Source organism: Salmo trutta, chromosome 20 (genome assembly GCF_901001165.1).
Source record: "Salmo trutta chromosome 20, fSalTru1.1, whole genome shotgun sequence".
Lineage (NCBI taxonomy): Eukaryota > Metazoa > Chordata > Actinopteri > Salmoniformes > Salmonidae > Salmo > Salmo trutta.
The window spans coordinates 33,474,023-33,494,667 of NC_042976.1; the positions used below are offsets into that span (position 1 = coordinate 33,474,023).

General features: G+C 45.3%; 1 protein-coding gene across 5 annotated transcripts in view; it reads left to right on the forward strand.

Moving 5' to 3' along the window:
- kdm6a (lysine (K)-specific demethylase 6A) overlaps positions 1–20,645 on the forward strand; it is a 112,272-nt gene that overhangs the window by 31,477 nt on the left and 60,150 nt on the right. For all 5 annotated transcript variants that reach the window (XM_029703004.1, XM_029703005.1, XM_029703002.1 and 2 more), the window contains 2 exons: positions 17,065–17,119; positions 17,897–17,931. In XM_029703004.1, the coding sequence (XP_029558864.1) occupies positions 17,065–17,119; positions 17,897–17,931 (90 nt within the window). The remainder of the gene's footprint in view (positions 1–17,064; positions 17,120–17,896; positions 17,932–20,645) is intronic.

Below are 20,645 nucleotides of genomic sequence, written 5' to 3' on the forward strand. Positions count from 1 at the left end.
ATGTGTCCCAAACAGGTGCTGTTAGATTACAATATCATTTTCCTGACCATTTTTGGAACAATGTAAACAACATTAAATACATTTAGCGTACAAGAGTTTTTTTGTTTTGGTTAAACCTTTATTACAGCAAAGACTAAAAACAATTGCATGAATTTGTGAATGCAATTGCCGAAATGGAACGGTTGATTTATTGTTTACGCTAATTATTCAAGGGTCGTTTTGATGTTGTCCGATTTAGGCATGGCTCGCAGTCAACGTTCCAATTCATCCCAAAGGTGTTCGATGGGATTGAGGTCAGGGCTCTGTGCAGGCCAGTCATGTTCTTCCACACTGATCTTGACAAACCATTTCTGTATGGATCTCGCTTTGTGCACGGGAGCATTGTCATGCTGAAATAGGAAAGGGCCTTCCCCAATCTGTTGCCACAAAGTTGGAAGCACAGAATCATCTAGAATGTCATTTTATTATTCACATACACATGGTTAGCAGATGTTAATGCGAGTGTAGCGAAATGCTTGTGTGCTGTGGCGTTAAGATTTTCCTTCAATTTAACTAAGGGGTGTATCCCGAACCATGAAAAACAGCCCCAGACCATTATTCCTCCACCACACTTTACAGTTGGCACCATACAGTGGGGCAGGTAGCGTTCTCCTGGCGTCCGCCAAACCCAGAGTCATCCGTCAGACTGACAGATGGTGAAGCGTGATTCATCACTCCAGAGAATGCGTTTCCACTGCTCCAGAGTCCAATGGTGGGGAGCTTTACACCACTCCAACCGACGCTTGGCATTGCGCATGGTGATCTTAGGCTTGTGTGCGGCTGCTCGGCCATGGAAACCCATTTTTATGAAACTCCCGATGCACAGTTCTTGTGCGGACGTTGTCTCCATAGGCAGTTTGGAACTCTGTAGTGAGTGTTGCAACCGAGGACAGGCAATTTGTACGCGTTACACACTTCAGCACTCAGCGGTCCCATTCTGTGAGCTTGTGTGGCCTACCACTTCGCGGCTGAGCCGGTGTTGCTCCTAGACGTTTCCACTTCACAATATCATCTATCTATCTAAAATCATACTGTCGGTATACGGTATATTGCTGAAGCTCATGCAAACTAGCCGCTTGCGAAAGGCACTCATTAAATATAACATCTGTGATCTCAATCTTGCTAGCTCCTATTTGTGCCTTTTCCTCTATTCCAAAGTAACGTTGTATACATACAGACATGTTAAGCTCCAACATTGGTACATTGTGGGAGGCAACCCTTTTTGTCTTGAGAGACTAGGAGCCATGGGGAGATTGTACCCAGGATGGGTTCTCTCAGACTGGTGAGATGGGCCGGGATGGACACCCTTCCCTGGGAGAGGAGGGGAAAGAGCCAGGTGTCTAGTGTTTCTGGTCCTGCACTGGCTCGCCCTTGATTGGCTGCTGACTGTGTGTGTACAAGAAGCAGTATTGAACTGAACAGGCTGCACACGTGCTGCACGTCCTCCCTTGCCTTAGTCACACACACTCCCCACTGAGCTCTACGGCACCCTGCCAGCCACACAGGCGTGCACACACACACACTGGCCCAGTTATCTATGGAGAGGAGGAGGAGGTGTGAGCAGAGAGAGAGAAAATAATAGGGTGGGGACGAGAGATGGAGAGGGTATGAGTAGAGGGAAAAGAGGGATGAGAAGAATGGAGGCTGAGTGATGAGCGTGTAAAGGAGGGGAGAGAGAAGGGAGGGGTGGAGACCTCAAAGCATACGGCCTTAGCGACAATTGCTTTTCCTCCTTCCTGATAGCGGGGGGAGGAGGGAGGAAGGCAGTGGTAAGTTTGCTGGATGGAGAAAAGGCGTAGCCATAGTAACAGTTTAGAAATGCTGTTAGTATTTTCATGTAAAAGGAATCAATGAGCCAACCCATGGCTTGCCAGTTACCAACAGCTGTTACTGTACCTACAACACACACCTACCCCACAATGTAAGCTGTGAGAGAGGCAGAACAAGAGAGTCAGAGGGAGGATGAGAGTAATTGACCGGTGCATATTAGTCGGGTGATGAGAATCCTCCTTCCTGTGTGACCATAGAGAAAATTCTCAGTTGGAGGAGAGCGAGAGGGGGGGAGGAAGAGGAGAGAGGGTGTCTGCCTGCCTGCCTGCCTGGAGTTATCGTCATCTCTCTCTATTGCAGCCGTCTGCTCAATAGGAATCAGTGACACAGAGAACGGAGAGAGTGGAGAGAGAGAGAGGGAGGGGGGGAGGAAAGGCAAGCTGACAATCCTGCTGCATTATCTGCCTGGTAGTGGAGTGATAGAGAGCTATAGAGGGAGGGAAAGGGAGAGAAGAAGAGGGCTGCTGGAGGATGATATGGCGTTTAAGGGAGTTCCTGCACCGCACAAAAGGCTTGGCATGTATGGTAATGTATTGCGTTTGTTTGTATTTGATGTGGTGGTATATTCTCGATGTGTGTGTATGTGTGTGTGTTATTGATTAGGTGTGTGTGGCTTTGAAGATATGTGTGTGTTTGACCCAGTTAAATCTCCCACTCGTGTGTGTGTGTGTGTGTGTTAGCAGTGGCTTACTCCCTGCCAGCCCTAACTGAGGCGAGAGAGGGAGGTTGGCTGAGCTGCCCTGATTTTTATGTCTGACATTGACCGCTTCTAATGCAAGGCCGATGATTCTTAACTGTGTGTGACACCTTATGTTTATTTTAGACCGCCGCCTCTGTCTGCAGCACCATGTTATGATGAGTTGTTGTGCCTGGTCTTGCTGCAGGAGCTTTGATTTGGGTTACATTCTCTTGCCTCCATTTTCTAGTGTTGCGTTACCAGTAGAGACTAAAAGTTAGTGTCTGCGTATGGTACAGTATGTCCTTTCTAATGCAGTAAGCTATGCTCTGTAAATGTGTCCTAGTCACAGGCTGGTGAGATGGCGAGAAGACAGGACACTGATGCAAATCAAATAGTAGTCACATGTGCTGAATACAACCGGTGTAGACCTTACAGTGAAATGCTTACTTAGTAGCCCCTAACCAACAACCAACAAGCAGTTTTAAAAAATACAGATAAGAAATAAAAGTAACAAGTAATTAAAGAGCAGCAGTAAAATAACAATAGCGAGACTATGTACAGGAGGGTACCGGTACAGGATCAATGTGCGGGGCACCGGTTATTTGAGGTAATATGTACATGTAGGTAGTTATTAAAGTGACTATGCATAGATGATAACAACAGAGAGTAGCAGTGGTGTAAAAGAGGGGGGGGGGGCAATGCAAGTAGTCTGGGTAGCCATTTGACTAGATGTTCAGGAGTCTTATGGCTTTGGGGTAGAAGCTGTTTAGAAGCCTCTTGGACCTAGACTTGGCGCTCCGGTACCGCTAGCCGTGCGGTAGCAGAGAGAACAGTCTATGACTAGGGTGGCTGGAGTCTTTGACAATTTTTAGGGCCTTCCTCTGACACCCACTAGTATAGAGGTCCTGGATGGCAAGGAGCTTGGCCCCAGTGATGTACTGGGCCGTTCGCACTACCTTCTATAGTGCCTTGCGGTCGGAGGCCGAGCAGTTGCCATACCAGGCAGTGATGCAACCGGCCAGGATGCTCTCGATGGTGCAGCTGTAGAACCTTTTGAGGATCTGAGGACCTATGCCAAAACTTTTCAGTCTCCTGAGGGGGAATAGGTTTTGTCGTGCCCTCTTCACGACTGTCATTGTGTGCTTGGACCATGTTAGTTTGTTGGTGATGTGGACACCAAGGAACATGAAGCTCTCAACCTGCTCCACTGCAGCCCCATCGACGAGAATGGAGTCGTGCTCGGTCCTCTTTTTCCTGTAGTCCACAATCATCTCCTTTGTCTTGATCACTTTGAGGGAGATGTTGTTGTCCTGGCTCCAGACGGCCAGGTCTCTGACCTCCTCCCTATAGGCTGTCTCGTTATTGTCGGTGATCAGGCCTACCACTATTGTGTCATCGGCAAACTTAATGATGGTGTTGGAGTCGTGCCTGGCCGTGTAGTCATGAGTGAACAGGGAGTACAGGAGGGGGCTGAGCACGCAACCCAGAGGGGCTCCTGTGTTGAGGATCAGCGTGGTGGATGTGTTGTTACCTACCCTTACCACCTGGGGGTGGCCCGTCAGGAAGGCCAGGATCCAGTTGCAGAGGGAGGTGTTTAGTCCCAGGGTCCTTAGCTTATTGATGAACTTTGGGGGCACTACGGTGTTGAACCCTGAGCTGTAGTCAATAAATAGCATTCTCACATGGGTGTTATTTTTGTCCAGGTGGGTAAAGGGCAGTGTGGAGTGCAACAGAGGTTGCGTCATCTGTGGATCAGTTGGGGCGGTATGCAAATTGGAGTGGGTCTAGGGTTTCTGGGATAATGGTGTTGTGAGCCATGACCAACCTTTCAAAGCACTTCATGGCTTCAGACGTGAGTGCTACGGGTCGGTAGTCATTTAGGTAGGTTACCTTATTGTTTTTGGGCACAGGCACTATGGTGGTCTGCTTTAAACATGTTGGTATTACAGACTGGGACAAGGAGAGGTTGTAAATGTCAGTGAAGACACTTGCCAGTTGGTCAGCGCATGCTCGGAGTACATGTGCTGGTAATCCCTCTGGCCCTGCGGCCTTGTGAATGTTGACCTGTTTAAAGTAGAGGTCGGTCGATTATGATTTTTCAATGCCGATTATTGCGGGACCAAAAAAGCCGATACCGATTTAATTGGCTGGTTTTTATTTAATAATTTTTTTTTAGCTTTTATTGTAATAATGACAACAATATTGAATGAACATTTTTATTTTAACTTAATATAATACATCAATAAAATCAATTTAGCCTCAAATAAATAATGAAACATGTTCAATTTGGTTTAAATAATGCAAAAACAAAGTGTTGGAGAAGAAGGTAAAAGTGCAATATGTGCCATGTAAAAAAGCTAACGTTTAAGTTCCTTGCGCAGAACATGAGAACATATGAAAGCTGGTGGTTCCTTTTAACATGGGTCTTCAATATTCCCAGGTAAGAAGTTTTAGGTTGTAGTTATTATAGGAATTATAGGACTATTTCTCTCTATACCATTTGTATTTCATATACCTTTGACTATTGGATGTTCTTATAGGCACTTTAGTATTGCCAGTGTAACAGTATTGCTTCCGTCCCTCTCCTCGCCCCTACCTGGGCTCGAACCAGGAACACATCGACAACAGCTACCCTCAAAGCATCGTTACCCATCGCTCCACAAAAGCCACGGCCCTTGCAGTGCAAGGGGAACACCTACTTCAAGGTCTCAGAGCGAGTTACGTCACCGATTGAAACGCTATTAGCGCGCACCACGCTAACTAGCTAGCCATTTCACATCGGTTCCACCAGCCTAATCTCGGGAGTTGATAGGCTTGAAGTCATAAACAGCTCATTGCTTGAAGCACAGCGAAGAGCTGCTGGCAAACGCACGAAAGTGCTGTTTGAATGAATGCTTACGAGCCTGCTGCTGCCTACCACCGCTCAGTCAGACTGCTCTATCAAATCATAGACTTAATTATAACATAATAACACACAGAAATACGAGCCTTTGGTCATTATTATGGTAAAATCCGGAAACTATCATTTCGGATTTTTTTTATTTATTCTTTCAGTGAAATACGGAACCGTTCCGTTTTTTTATCTAACGAGTGGCATCCATAAGTTTAAATATTCCTGTTACATTGCACAACCTTGAATGTTATGTCATAATTACATAAGATTCTGGCAAATTAGTTTGCAACGAGCCAGGCAGCCCAAACTGTTGCATATACCCTGACTTTGCCTGCAATGAACGCAAGAGAAGTGACACAATTTCCCTAGTTTAATATTTCCTGCTAACCTGGATTTCTTTTAACTAAATCTGCAGGTTTAAAAAAATATACTTCCGTGTATTGATTTTAAGAAAGGCATTGATGTTTATGGTTAGGAACATTCATGCAACAATTGTGCTTTTTTTTGCATATGCGCTTTTGTTAAGTTATTCCCCGTTTGGCGAAATTGGTCTTCACACAGTTCGCAACGAGCCAGGCGGCCCAAACTGCTGCATATAGCCTGACTCTGTTGCACAGAACGCAAGAGAAGTGACACATTTTCCATAGTTAAAAGAAATTCATGTTAGCAGGCAATATTAACTAAATTTGCAGGTTTAAAAATATATACTTGTGTATTGATTTTAAGAAAGGCGTTGATGTTTGTGGTTAGGTACACATTGGTGCAACGACAGTGCTTTTTTTGCAAATGCGCTTGTTAAATATCCGTTTGGCGAAGTAGGCTATGATTCAATGATAAATTAACAGGCACCGCATCGATTATATGCAACGCAGGACAAGCTAGATAACTACACATGGTTGATGATATTACTAGTTTAACTAGTGATTATGTTAAGATTGATTGTTTTTTATAAGATACGTTAAATGCTAGCTAGCACCTTACCTTGGCTCCTTGCTGCAATCGCATAACAGGTAGTCAGCCTGCCACGCAGTCTTCTCGTGGAGTGCAATGTAATCGGCCATGATCGGTGTCCAAAAATGCCGATTACCGATTTGTTATGAAAACTTGAAATCGGCCCTAATTAATCCACCATTCCGATTAATCGGTCAACCTCTAGTTTAAAGGTCTTACTCACATCGGCGGCGGTGAGCGTGATCACACAGTCTCCCGGAACAGCTGGTGCTCTCATGCATGTTTCAGTGCCATTTGCCTCGAAGCGAGCTTAGAAGTAGTTTAGCTCATCTGGTAGGCTCGTGTCACTGGGCTGCTCTCGGCTGTGCTTCCCTTTGTAGTCTGTAATGGTTTGTAAGCCCTGTCACATCTGACGAGCGTCAGAGCCGGTGTAGTACGATTCGATCTTAGTCCTGTATTGATGCTTTGCCTGTTTTGATGGTTCATCGGAGGGCATAGCAGGATTTCTTATAAGCTTCCGGGTTAGAGTCCGGCTCCTTGAAAGCGGCAGCTCTAGCCTTTAGCTCAGTGCGGATGTTGCCTGTAATCCATGACTTCAGGTTGGGGTATGTACATATGGTCACTGTGGGGACGATGTCCTCGATGCACTTATTGATAAAGCCGGTGACTGATGTGGTGTACTCCTCAATGCCATCTAAGGAATCCCGGAACATATTCCAGTCTGTGCTAGCAAAACAGTCCTGTAGCTTAGCATCTGCTTCATCCGACCACTTTTTATTGATCTAGTCGCTGGTGCTTCCTGCTTTAAGTTTTGCTTGTAAGCAGGAATCAGGAGGATAGAATTATGGTCAGTTTTGCCAAATGGAGGGCGAGGGAGTGCTTTATGCGTCTGTGTGTGGAGTAAAGGTGGTACAGAGTTTTTATTTTGTATCATTTTTTAATTAGTTCTTTTTTCTTTGGTTGCATTTAACATGCTGATAGAAATGAGGTAAAACGGATTTAAGTTTCCCTGCATTAAAGTCCCAGGCTACTAGGAGCGCCGCCTCTGGGAGAGTGCAGCCCATTCAATGCTGTCTTAGTGCCAGCCTCTGACTGAGGTGGTATGTAAACATCTACGAAAAATACAGATGAAAACTCGAGGTAGATAGTGTGGTCTATTGCTTATCATGAGATACTCTACCTCAGGCGAGCAGTAGCTCAAGACTTCCTTAGATATCGTGCGCCGCCCCTTGTCTTACCAGACGCCGTTGCTCTATCCTGCCTGTACAGCGTATAACCAGCCAGCTGTATGTTGATAGTGTCATCATTCAGCCACGACTCCGTGAAGCATAAGATGTTACAATTTTGAATGTCCCGTTGGTAGCTTAGTCTTGCGCGTAGGTCATCTATTTTATTCTCCAAAGATTTCACTTTGCTAGCAGAATGGAAGGATGTGGGTGTTTATTCGATCGCCTACGAATTCTCAGAAGGCAGCCAGCCCTTTGGCCCCTTTTTCTCCGCCTCCTCTTCACGCAAATCACGGGGATCTGTGCCTGTTCCTGAGAAAGCAGTATATCGTTTGCGTCGGGCTCGTCAGACTCATTAACCTCTTGGGGCTATGTGGGACGCAAGCGTGCCACCCGTGGTGCACCCTATCAACAACAGGTGCATATCAAGAGCGGCAAATTTGAAACCAATTAAATGTCAAAATTCTAATTTTTCAAACATACAACTATCTTACACACTTTGAAAGATAAACATCTCCTTAATCTAACCACGTTGTCCGATTTCAAAAAGGCTTTACGGCGAAAGCATAAAGTTAGATTATGTTAGGAGAGTACATTGACAATAGCTGTGTGTAATGTTTTGTCAATTCAAAGACAGGCGTCACCAAAACCAGAAAATCAGCTAAAATTATGCACTAACCTTTGACAATCTCCATCAGATGACACTCCTAGGACATTATGTTAGACAATACATGCATTTTTAGTTCTATCAAGTTCATATTTATATCCAAAAACAGCGTTTTACTATGGCGTTGATGTTCAGGAAATCGTTTCCCTCCAATAACCGGCAGTCAAGTCAGCACAACAAATTAAATAATTACTATTCGAAAACATTGGTAAAATATTATATTGTGTGATCGGACCAAGTCATTTGGTGTCACTCTAAAGTGGAAAGGTGGAATAAACGAGTCCAGAGTAGGTTTTCTTGATTCAACACAGTTCTCTATTGAGGGATTTCTGACAATACAAACACTCCAACACAGTCAATGAGAATCTCCAAAGGAACAACATACATCTTCTTTAGATGACACAGGATCACATTATGATTATCTTCAAACTATAACAACAATCACATATTCATCACCGTCTTAATGGCTCTTCATGGATAGCACCTCTCTCTCCGTAGCCATTCCCCAACGATAGTTTATCTTCCTCCCTTCTTGCTAGTTCCATCCTCTCTCTTGTAGGGGAAAGAGAATATCTCATTAGTACCGTCAGCTGTGCTTAATTGACTCTGGTTACCTGGTCTCACATGCCTTGTTGGGCTACTATCCGTGAGCCCAGCCTGCCCTCTGGTGGTCCTTCCACATACCTCCCCCCTCAGGACCGGACCGGAGGGTCGGGCGCCAGACGCACCGTCTTGGTCGCGTCGGGACAGCGCGTCTGCATTCCCGTTCCTCGATCCGGCCCTGTGGATGACATGGAAAGAGAACGGTTGTAAAGCAAGAAACCATCTGGCTATTCGGTTGTTATTGTTTCTCTTACCAGCCATCCACGTGAGGGGCGCATGGTCCGTAACTAATGCAAACCTCCGACCCAGTAGGTAGTACCGGAGATAATCAAGGGCCCACTTAATGGCTAGGGCCTCTTTCTCTACGGTAGCATATCTCTGTTCCCGTTCGCTGAGCTTTCTACTTATAAAGAGAATCGGCCTCTCTGCTTCGCCTTCACCCTGAGCTAGTACGGCCCCGAGCCCCGTATCCGAGGCGTCTACCTGTACAATGAACTCTTGTGAGAAGTCCGGAGCCTGTAGGACGGGATCAGAACACAGGCCCTCTTTTAGCAATTGAAAGGCCTCCTCCGCCTCATCTTTCCACTCTACCCGGTTTGGCAAGTTTTTCTTGATGAGGTTTGTGAGGGGGTTGGCAATGGTTGCATATCCAGGGATAAAACGGCGATAATATCCCGTTATCCCTAAGAAGGCCCGAACGTCCCGCTTGGTCTGGGGTCGAGGCCAGTCCCGAATTGCCCTGGTCTTCTCTGCCTGTGGGCGTATTTTCCCATTCCCCACGGTGTACCCCAGGTATTCCGCTTCGGACAGACCCAGGCAGTATTTTTTTGGATTGGCCGTCAACCCTGTGGCTTCCAGACTCATGAGCACCGCCCGTAGTCGTAGGAGGTGACTATCCCAGTCCTCGCTGTGGATGACCACATCGTCTATGTACGCCGCTGCGTACTCTTGATGGGGCCGTAGAATGGCATCCATGAGGCGTTGGAAAGTTGCAGCAGCACCATGCAGTCCGAAGGGCATCCTCACATACTGAAAAAGCCCCTCCGGTGTGGCGAAGGCGGTCTTTGGGCGGTCCTCTGGAGCCACCGGCACTTGTCAATATCCCTTCGTCAAATCCAGGGTGGTGATGAACTTGGCCTTTCCTAAGCGCTCCAAAAGTTCATCCACGCGGGGCATGGGATATGCGTCGAATGTAGAGATTGCATTCACGCTCCTAAAGTCGTTGCAGAGTCTCATACTACCATCGGGTTTGGGGACCAGGACTATAGGACTCACTCGTCGATGGCTCGATCACACCCATCCTCAGCATCTCCCTTACCTCGTTCTTGGCGATGACTCGGCGGGCCTCAGGAATCCTGTACGGACGGATATGCACCTTCTTGCCGGGTTCAGTGTGGATATGGTGGAACAAGACATCTGTTTGTCCTGGGAATGGAGAGAATACCCGGCCGAAGTGAATAATCAGCTTGTCTAGCTGTCTCGACTTCCGGCAAGAGAGTTTGGCCATGGCGCACCTGTGGTAGAACCTCCTCTTTTCCTTGGCCCTCCATGGCCATCAAAGCCACCTCCTCCTCTCTTCCATGGTACTTCTTCAACAGGTTTATGTGATAGTTGGACCTTCTTCCTCCTGTCGGGTTGTTTGATGAGGTAATTGACCGGTGAGACCCTTTTCATTACCTCGTAGGGCCCCCTCCACTGCGCCAGCAAGCGGTGTTCAGCTGTGGGCACGAGCACCATCACTTTCTCTCCCACGGAGAACTCACGGGATGTCGCGGACTTATCGTAGGCCCAGCCTTGGGTCCTTTGCGCCTTCTCCATATGCTCTTTTACTATGGGCCATACTGCCGACAGGCGGTCTCTCATCAGGGTAACATGTTCTATTGTGGATCGAAAGGGACATGGTTGGGTCTCCCAGGTCTCCTTGGCTAAGTCGAGGATCTCTCGACAGGGTCTGCCGTAGAGCAATTCAAACGGGGAGAATCCAGTGGACGCCTGGGGTACTTCTCGCAGGGCAAACATTAAGTGTGGGAGAAGCATGTCCCAGTTTTTCCCGTCTCTGGACACCACTCTTCTCAACATGCTTTTAATCGTTTTGTTCAAGCGTTCGCACAACCCATCTGTTTGAGGGTGGAATATGCTTGTACGTATCTGTTGAACCTGATATAACCGACACAAGTCCTTCATCAACCGGGACATGAACGGGGTTCCCTGATCGGTTAGGATCGTCTTGGGAAGGCCTACCCGAGAGAACATCATGAACAATTCCTTGGCAATTCCCTTGGACAACATGTTACGCAGGGGTATGGCCTCTGGAAACTTGGTAGCGTAATCTACGACCACTAGGATGTACTCGTGTCCTCTGGCAGATTTTGGGAGGGGTCCCACGAGGTCCATAGCTATGCGTTCAAAGGGAGTCTCTATGATGGGGAGAGGAATCAAAGGGTTACGTAGGTGTGGCCGTGGAGCTGTACGCTGACATTGATCACACGTCCTACAATACCTGGCCACATCCCGGGTGACACGGGGCCAATAGAATCTCTGCATGATTCTGTCAATAGTCTTGTCCCGTGCCAGGTGTCCTCCTAGGACGTGGGAATGGGCTAACTGTAGGACTGTATCCCTGTATGGTCTAGGCACCATTAGTAATTCCTGGATTTCCCCCCTTCGTTGCACGACCCAATATAAGAGACCCCGCCTGATTGCATAGTAAGGAAGAGGGGGCTCACCTGATCCGTCGACGTTCCTCCCGTCGATCACCTTCACCTTCCTCATGGCCTCCCTTAGGTCTGGGTCTCTATGCTGCGAGGTGCCGAACTGTCCCTTTAATTCCTGGGGCAGGTCAACCTCGGTAGAGGGGTGTGGAGGTTGTTCCCCATCCCCTCCAGGGGTGACCGAGGAGAATCCCTTCCAGGTTCCCTCCTCGGATGGGGCTTCAAATATATCTCTTAGCGCCTGGTTGCTCCTTCCTTCCTGCGTCGTGTATAACCCTTCGCAGGTGTCTTCATCAGTGGTTTCCTGGAATATCTGTCGTAAACGTTGGGTCTCTATTTCTTCCTCTGCTCCAGAGGACAAGGACGAGGCTACGTCGCCTTGTAGGACTACTACCTCGGGCTTGGATTTGTTTTTTTTCTTCTTTCCTGTCCCCCTTCTTCCCATGCATAACGTCATCTGCCGCAGCTCTTTATATAGAGGACAGTCTCTCCCTATCAATAATGGCACCTTCAGCTGGGGTACTTTCCCTGCCCTGACTGTACACCTTCCTTTCGGAGTGAGAATAGACAGATTCACGGTGGGGTAATAGTGGGTGTCTCCATGGATACAGGACACGGCTACTTTGTCTGGTAGCAGTGTTGCTGAGGTCACCATCCGCTCCTCTACTAACGTAACCATACTTCCCGAGTCGAGAATGGCAACCACATCTTGTCCTTCTACTCGAACCGGAATCTCTGGGGCTGGGGCTATTTCTGTTAACCAACAGTGTTGATCATGCCCTCTCGAACCGGGATGCGTGGGGATGGGCAGCGATGACTCCGTGACCATGGACTCGTCCTTGCTAGGACATTGTGAGGCATAATGGTCGGGAGACTGACATTTAAAACACCGACCCTGCTGTGTGGGGGATGACTTCTCCCACCTCCGGAGGGGGTTTGGAGGTTTCGGTGGCGGACGTGCCGGGGCGAGTCGTGGTACGGGATTTGCAGAATCCTTCCGTTCCTTCTTGTCCCCTTTTAACAACTCCCCTGTAGATCGGTATGTTTCCACCGCCTGGGCTATGTCGTCGGCTGACAACGGGTATCAGTAATATCAGTAATATCTCATTAGTACCGTCAGCTGTGCTTAATTGACTCTGGTTACCTGGTCTCACATGCCTTGTTGGGCTACTATCCGTGAGCCCAGCCTGCCCTCTGGTGGTCCTTCCACAATTGTCATTCAAAGAATTATAGATTTACATCTCTTGGACGCAACCAGCTTGCCAGATTTAAAAATAACCTTACTGGGAAATCACACTTTGCAATAATCTGAGCACTGCACCCAGAAAAATACGCTTTGCGATACAGACTAACCGCCATGTTGGAGAGATCTAAAATCGAAAATACTATGTAAATAATCCATTACCTTTGATTCTCTTCATCAGATGTCACTTCCAGGAATCCCAGGTCCATAACGAATGTAGTTTTGTTCGAAAAAGCTCATCATTTATGTCCAAAAAGCTCCGTGTTGTTAGCACATGATCTATGCCCGCCGGACTTCACTTCATGAACGAGGGGGAAAAAAATATTTACGTTCGTTCAAACGTTGTATAGCATAAATCATTAGTGCCTTTTTTAACCAGAACATGAATAATATTCAAGGCGGACAATTGCGTTCTCTTTTAAAACGTATTGGAACGAGAGTACCCAACATGAACTCGCCGTTCCATGGCTCTTGTTCGGTCAGATCTCACAGTAGAAGACTCAAAACACTTTGTAAAGGCTGGTGACATCTAGTGGAAGCAATAGGAAGTGCTCAAACATTAATAAGCCCCTGTGTGTTTCAATGGCATAGGCTTAACCTCTCTGGGGTATGTGGGACGATTTCGTCCCACCTACGTAACAGCTACTGAAATTCCAGTGGCGCGATTTTTGAATTGTTAGAAATACTATTACTTCAATTTCTCAAACATATGACTATTTTACAGCTATTTAAAGACAAGAATCTCGTTAATCTAACCCCACTGTCCGATTTCAAAAAGGCTTTACAACGAAAGCAAAACATTAGATTATGTCAGCAGAGTGCCCAGCCAGAAAAAATCAGACAGCCATTTTTCAAGCAAGCATATCATGTCACATAAACCCAAACCATAGCTAAATGCAGCACTAACCTTTGATGATCTTCATCAGATGACACACCTAGGACATTGTGTTATACAATACATGCATGTCTGTTCAATCAAGTTCATATTTATATCAAAAAACAGCTTTTTGCATTAGCATGTGACGTTCAGAAAACGCATAACCCCCGGCAAACTTCCGTTGAATTTACTAACAGTTTGCTAAATTACTCACGATAAACGTTCACAAAAAGCATAACAATTATTTTAAGAATTATAGATACATTACTCCTCTATGCACTCGATATGTCCGATTTTAAAATAGCTTTTCGGATGAAGCACATTTTGCAATAATCTAAGTACATAGCCCGGCATTACAGGGCTAGCTATTTAGATACCCACCCAGGTCAGCCTCCACCAAAATCACATTTCCTATAAGAAAAATGTTCTTACCTTGCTTGTTCTTCATCAGAATACACTGCCAGGACTTCTACTTCAATAACAAATGTTGGTTTGGTCCCAAATAATCCATCGTTATATCCAAACAGCGACGTTTTGTTCGTGAGTTCTAGAATGCTTCTTCACGGTCTCGCGCATGGCGCATTGGCGTGTCAAAAATGTCTAAATATTCCATTACCGTACTTCGAAGCATGTCAACCGCTGTTTAAAACCAATTTTTATGCCATTTATGTCGTAGAGAAGTGATAATATTCCGACCGGGAGTATGCATTGAGCCTAAACAGCCGAATAAAATTTCTCCTCGGGAGCGACTCATGCACGCGCATCATTCAAAGGTCCTCTGAGCATCCACTTACAAAAGGCGATAATCTGTTTCAACCTGAGGCTCCCTCGTAAACCTTCAGGTTTTTCGCGGGCTCTGAGAGCCTATTGGAGCCCTGGGAATTGTCACGTTACAGCTAAGATCCTTACTTTTCAATAAAAAGATGCAAGACGCACGACTCCTTGTCAGACAGGGTACTTCCTGCTTGAAACCTTGTCAGGTTTTTGCCTGCCATAGGAGTTCTGTTATACTCACAGACACCATTCAAACAGTTTTAGAAAATTCAGAGTGTTTTCTATCCAAACCTGAACAATAATATGCATATTCTAGCTTCTGAGTTGGTGTAGGAGGCAGTTAAAAATGGGCACATATTTTTTTCAAAATTCTCAATACTGCCCCCTAGCCCTAAGAAGTTAAAGGAAAAAAAGGATTCTGCCAGTCCGTGGTGAGTAATCCCAGTCCTGATGTCCAGAAGTTATTTCCGGTCATAAGAGACGGTAGCAGCAACATTGTACAAAATACGTTTAATTATGCAAATAAATGAACAAAAAAAAACAATCGGTTGGGGACACGTAAAACATCAGTCTTCTTCTCCGGCGCCATTTTTATGCATGCTGCAGAAGTGTGTTATTTAACTATTTGTTTAGGCATTATAGTCACGGTGTATTTGTATAGGGGGATTATGCCATGGCCTTTATAGTGCTGCTGGCTGTTCTGTCTTCAGTCTTTACTCCTTTACTTGTGCTGGAGAACTACAGTATGTGCAGGCTCTTGTTCCAGCCCAGCACTAACATCTGATGCCTAATGAAGTTTGTGATGAATCAGGTGTGTTAGTTAAAGCTGGGCTGGAACAAAAGCCTGGAGCTCTCCAAGACCAGGGTTGATGGCTTGAGGTCCAGATCATGTCTTCCTTCACATGCTTCCTGAAATGGCACTAAGGGCTGCAGCCACCAGAACAAGCAACTGAAACCAGTAGAGACTACATGTTGAGACTGGGGCTTGCTGCCTGCCTCAGGTACAGGAGGGGGAGCTACTGCTCTTAACCAACTGGCTGGACTGACTGACTGGTTGACTAGACTGTCTCCTGCAGATGGCTTTCTGCTTGGCTGACTAGCAGGGATTATTAGTTGGGATTGGGCCGTTTGTTGCTGAGGTGTCAGACAGGGCAGGATGAGGATCAAAGTGAAAGATTCAAATCTCCATCATGTCCCAAAGCAATGAGTGTGGACTTGGCTTCGCTACTGGAAAGCTTGGTGGCCCTGACCTACCACCTGGCTCTGTGTTCTGGGTTAATCTATCTGTGAGCCCTGGGTGGGGTTAACGGTTAGCCACAAGTTAACATTTGCAGTAGCATCCAGGCTAAACTCCCATCCGCCAAGCGTGAGCATTAGTGTCCAGGCTGCTCCTGAGTCCTGTCATCTGTGACAGACAGACAGTTACTACTGTAGGAAGAGGGAGGATTAAGTCTGTCCTTCCAAGGATGAACAGAAGGAATGTTCGCTTGGATAAGATAAATGGACATATGTGGTGAGATGAAGGATCGGAGGAGGATGAGGACATTCTGCAGGTCGCCTCTGTTATCCCCCTCCCCTTCTCTGTTTCTCTCCCCCTCTCTGTCATGTTGCTGCAGTGTAATGGGGTCGTTGATGCTGAGGTGAGGTGTGTGGTGTGTGTTTAAAGGGCTGCTTTCTGCTGCAGTGAAAGGCTGCTGCTCTGCTATGTCTGCTCCTGGTGTGTCTGTCTGAGTGACTAGCCTCCCCTTCACCTGGTGGGTGCACATCTGAAGAGACTGGATAGGTAAACATTATATGTCGAGGAGCCCTCTGGAAGGTTAGGTGAGGCTATCGCAATATTGGTTACACCTATCCAGTCTCATTCAGATTTACAAACGCTAGACTAGGGGAAGTTGGGAAAATGACATAATCCACAGAGAGTTGAGGAGACGTTACAGCAGGATCGTGGAGGCTAGTCCCATAGGCCAGGGGTTCTCAAACCTCTCCTCGTGGGACCCTCAGCCGTTCTATGTATTTGAACTATTCCACAGCTACAGCACACCTGATTTTTAAAATGGTCAACTAATCATCGAGCCTTTAACTAGGTGAATCTGATGAGTTAGTTCAGGGCTTCAGCAAAATTGTGAAAAGTCTGGGGGTCCCCATGGAGAGGTTTGTGGACGCACTCTCTGTCTGTTGCCCTGTTAGACCATCCATTGGATCAATTCCACGTTATACTTTTTAAGCATACGTTTGTCAGCCTGGAGGAACCAGACTTGTGTATCCTTCATGTAAAAGGCTGAACCTTTGTCATATAGGAACAAAGTTGCATGGAAACCATCCAACATGACTTTCTCTCTCTCTTTCTATCTCTCTCTCTTTCTTTCTCTCTCTCTCTGTGTCTCTCTCTGTGCGTCTCTCTGTGTCTCTCTCTGTGCGTCTCTCTGTGTGTGTCTCTCTCTCTCTCTGTGACTCTCTCTCGCTCCCTCTCTGTGCCTCTTTCTCTCCCTCTCTCTCTGTGCCTCTCTCTCTCTCTCTCTCTCTCTCTGTCTCTCTCTGTCTCTCTCTGTCTCTCTCTGTCTCTCTGTGCAGCATTTTCAACTGGCTTTGATTGACTCCAACCCCTGCACTTTGTCCAAAGCTGAAAGTAAGTAACATTACACCCCCATTTCTCTCTCTGCACGCCCGCGTGCACACACACAAACAGCATTCCTCTCCTGTTTGGTACCATCACTGAAGCCCCAATTCATTACCTCTCTCCCAGCATGTTGAGTTAGGTAGGCGAGCTGGTGTGTTGCTGGATTATTACATATGACATTGTCAGGTTGACCATTTCTCAGTATTAACCACATAAGGAAAGGCCACTGAATGCTGGCTGGATATTTTTATCATTTGATTATTTCCTGCCAGTTGTCATGCCATTTCCCCACAGCCCATTTTCCTGAGCCAGGGGTTGTCAAGGAGACACACACACACACACACACGCGCGTGCACACACACACACACACTCCAAACGCCTGCCTAAGACTGGGTTGCCTAGGAGACAGCATTAGGGGGGATCGGCATAAAGTACCTCGCCAGAGTTGAGACTGACACACACACTTACATGTGAGCAGTTTCATCTACACACACACACTGGGGACCTAACCTCCCCCTCTCCCATCTGTAACCACACACCATGCAGACTACTTTGGTCTGTACCCATCTTTTCCCCACAGGGATACAGAAACAGTACATGGATTTATTTGCTATAGCTCTCTCTGTAAAAACATGTTTTTCTTCAATCATGAATTTCTGCCAGTTGTTGCTGTAGCTTCTGTTTTGGTTTCATCACTAGGGGGAAAGTGAAAGAGCACCCTATGTAAGTGATTATTCTCCTGTCCTGTGTATCAGTTTATATCTCTCGTTCTCTTTCTATTCACAGTTCAGTTCCACATCGCTCATTTATATGAGATTCAGGTAAGAAATCCATCCTTATTCCCTCCTCTTCTCTAGTGCTGGTAGTAAAGGCTGCACTGCTGTAGCAGCCAGGTTTTTACCTCAACTGGGTGCTAAATATTGGTGGTGGGTTGGTTGAGTATGCCCCATGAAATGAAGACCTTCTTTCTCCTTAGGAAATACAAATCTCTATATATTTATATTAGGGATGCACCGATATGACATTTTTGGTTGATTCCAATATTTTCCATGCCCCAAAAAACGATACTGATAACCGATATTTGACATTTTTGCGGCCTTTTAAGCATTATAGTTCAGTTAAATAGTTCTCACACACACGCTGACCATAAAGTAAATTTGTTGGCATTTACGTATGTCTCCATTACCAGTAAAACATATATAAACCTATTTATTTCATATATATATATAGTTGTAATACTGGATGAACAATGAACACTTTTATTTTAACTTAATAAAATCAATTTAGTCTCAAAAAATTATGAAACATGTTCAATTTGGTTTCAATAATGCAAAAACACAGTGTTGGAGAAGAAAGTAAAAGTGCAATATGTGCCATGTAAAAAGCTAATGTTTAAGTTCCTTGTTCAGAACATGAGAACATATGAAAGCTGGTAGTTTCTTTTAAAATATTCTCAGTTAAGAAGTTTTAGGTTGTAGTTATTATAGGAATTATGATGCTTTGACTATTTCTCTTTATACCATTTGTATTTCATATACCTTTGACTGTTGGATGTTGTTTTAGGCACTTTAGTATTGCCAGCCTAATCTCGGGAGTTGATAGGTTTGAAGTCGTAAACAGCGCTGTGCTTCAAGCATTGCTAAGAGCTGCTGGCAAACACAGTAAAGTGCTGTTTGAATGAATGCTTACGAGCCTGCTGCTGCCTACCACTGCTTTATCAAATATCAAATCATAGTCTTAATTATAATAAACACACAGAAATATGAGCCTTTGGTCCTTAATATGGTCAAATCTGGAAACTATCATTTCAGAAACAAAACGTTTATTCTTTCAGTGAAATACAGAACCGTTCCATATTTTATTGAACGGGTGGCAACCCTAAGTCAAATATTGCTGTTACATTGCACAACCTTCAATGTTATGTCAAAATTATGTAAAATTCTGGCAAATTAATTATGGTCTTTGTTAGGAAGAAATTGTCTTCACGCAGTTCGCAACGAGCCAAACAGCCCAAACTGCTGCATATACCCTGACTCTGCTTGCACTGAATAAATATGCAGGTTTAAAAAATTAAAAAAAAGACTTCTGTGTATTGATTTTAAGAAAGGCATTGATGTTTATGGTTAGGTACATTTGTGCAACGATTGTGCTTTTTTCGCGAATGTGCTTTTGTTAAATGTTAACCTCTCTAGGGTAGGTGGCACCAAATCGTCCCACCTACGTAACAGCCAGTGGAATCCTGTGGCGCGTTATTCAAATACCTTAGAAATGCTATTACTTCAATTTCTCAAACATATGACTATTTTACAGCATTTTAAAGACAAGACTCTCGTTAATCTAACCACACTGTCCGATTTCAAAAAGGCTTTACAACGAAAGCAAAACATTAGATTATGTCAGCAGAGTACCCAGCCAGAAATAATCAGACACCCATTTTTCAAGCTAGCATATAATGTCACAAAAACCCAGAAGACAGCTAAATGCAGCACTAACCTTCGATCTTCATCAGATGACACACCTAGGACATTATGTCATACAATACATGCATGTTTTGTTCAATCAAGTTCATATTTATATCAAAAACCAGCTTTTTACATTAGCATGTGACGTTCAGAACTAGCATACCCCCCGCAAACTTCCCGCGAATTTACTAACAATTTACTAAATTACTCACGATAAACGTTCACAAAAAGCATAACAATTATTTTAAGAATTATAGATACAGAACTCCTCTATGCACTCGATATGTCCGATTTTAAAATAGCTTTTTGGTGAAAGCACATTTTGCAATATTCTAAGTAGATAGCCCGGCATCACAGGGCTAGCTATTTAGACACCCAGCAAGTTTAGCCTTCACCAAACTCCGATTTACTATTAGAAAAGTTTGATTACCTTTGGTGTTCTTCGTCAGAATGCACTCCCAGGACTTCTACTTCAATAACAAATGTTGGTTTGGTCCCAAATAATCCATAGTTATGTTCAAACAGCGGCGTTTTGTTTGTGCGTTCAAGACACTATCCGAATGGTAAATAAGGGTTACGAGCACGGCGCATTTCGTGACAAAAAAATCGAAATATTCCATTACCGTACTTCGAAGCATGTCAACCGCTGTTTAAAATAATATTTTTATGCAATTTTTCTCATAAAAAAGCGATAATATTCCGACCGGGAATCTGCGTTTAGGTAAAGAGACGACAGAAAATAAAGCACGGGATCGACTCGTGCACGCGCCTAAGCCCATTATCCTCTTATCGGCCACTTGCCAAAAGCGCAAATGTGTTTCAGCCTGGGGCTGGAATGACATCATTCAGCTTTTTCCCGGGCTCTGAGAGCCTATGGGAGCCGTAGGAAGTGTCACGTTACAGCAAAGATCCTCAGTCTTCAATAAACAGAGACAAGAAGAACAAGATCTTGTCAGACAGGCCACTTCCTGTTCAGAATCTTCTCAGGTTTTTGCCTGCCATATGAGTTCTGTTATATGCATATTCTAGTTACTGGGTAGGAGTAGTAACCAGATTAAATCGGGTACGTTTTT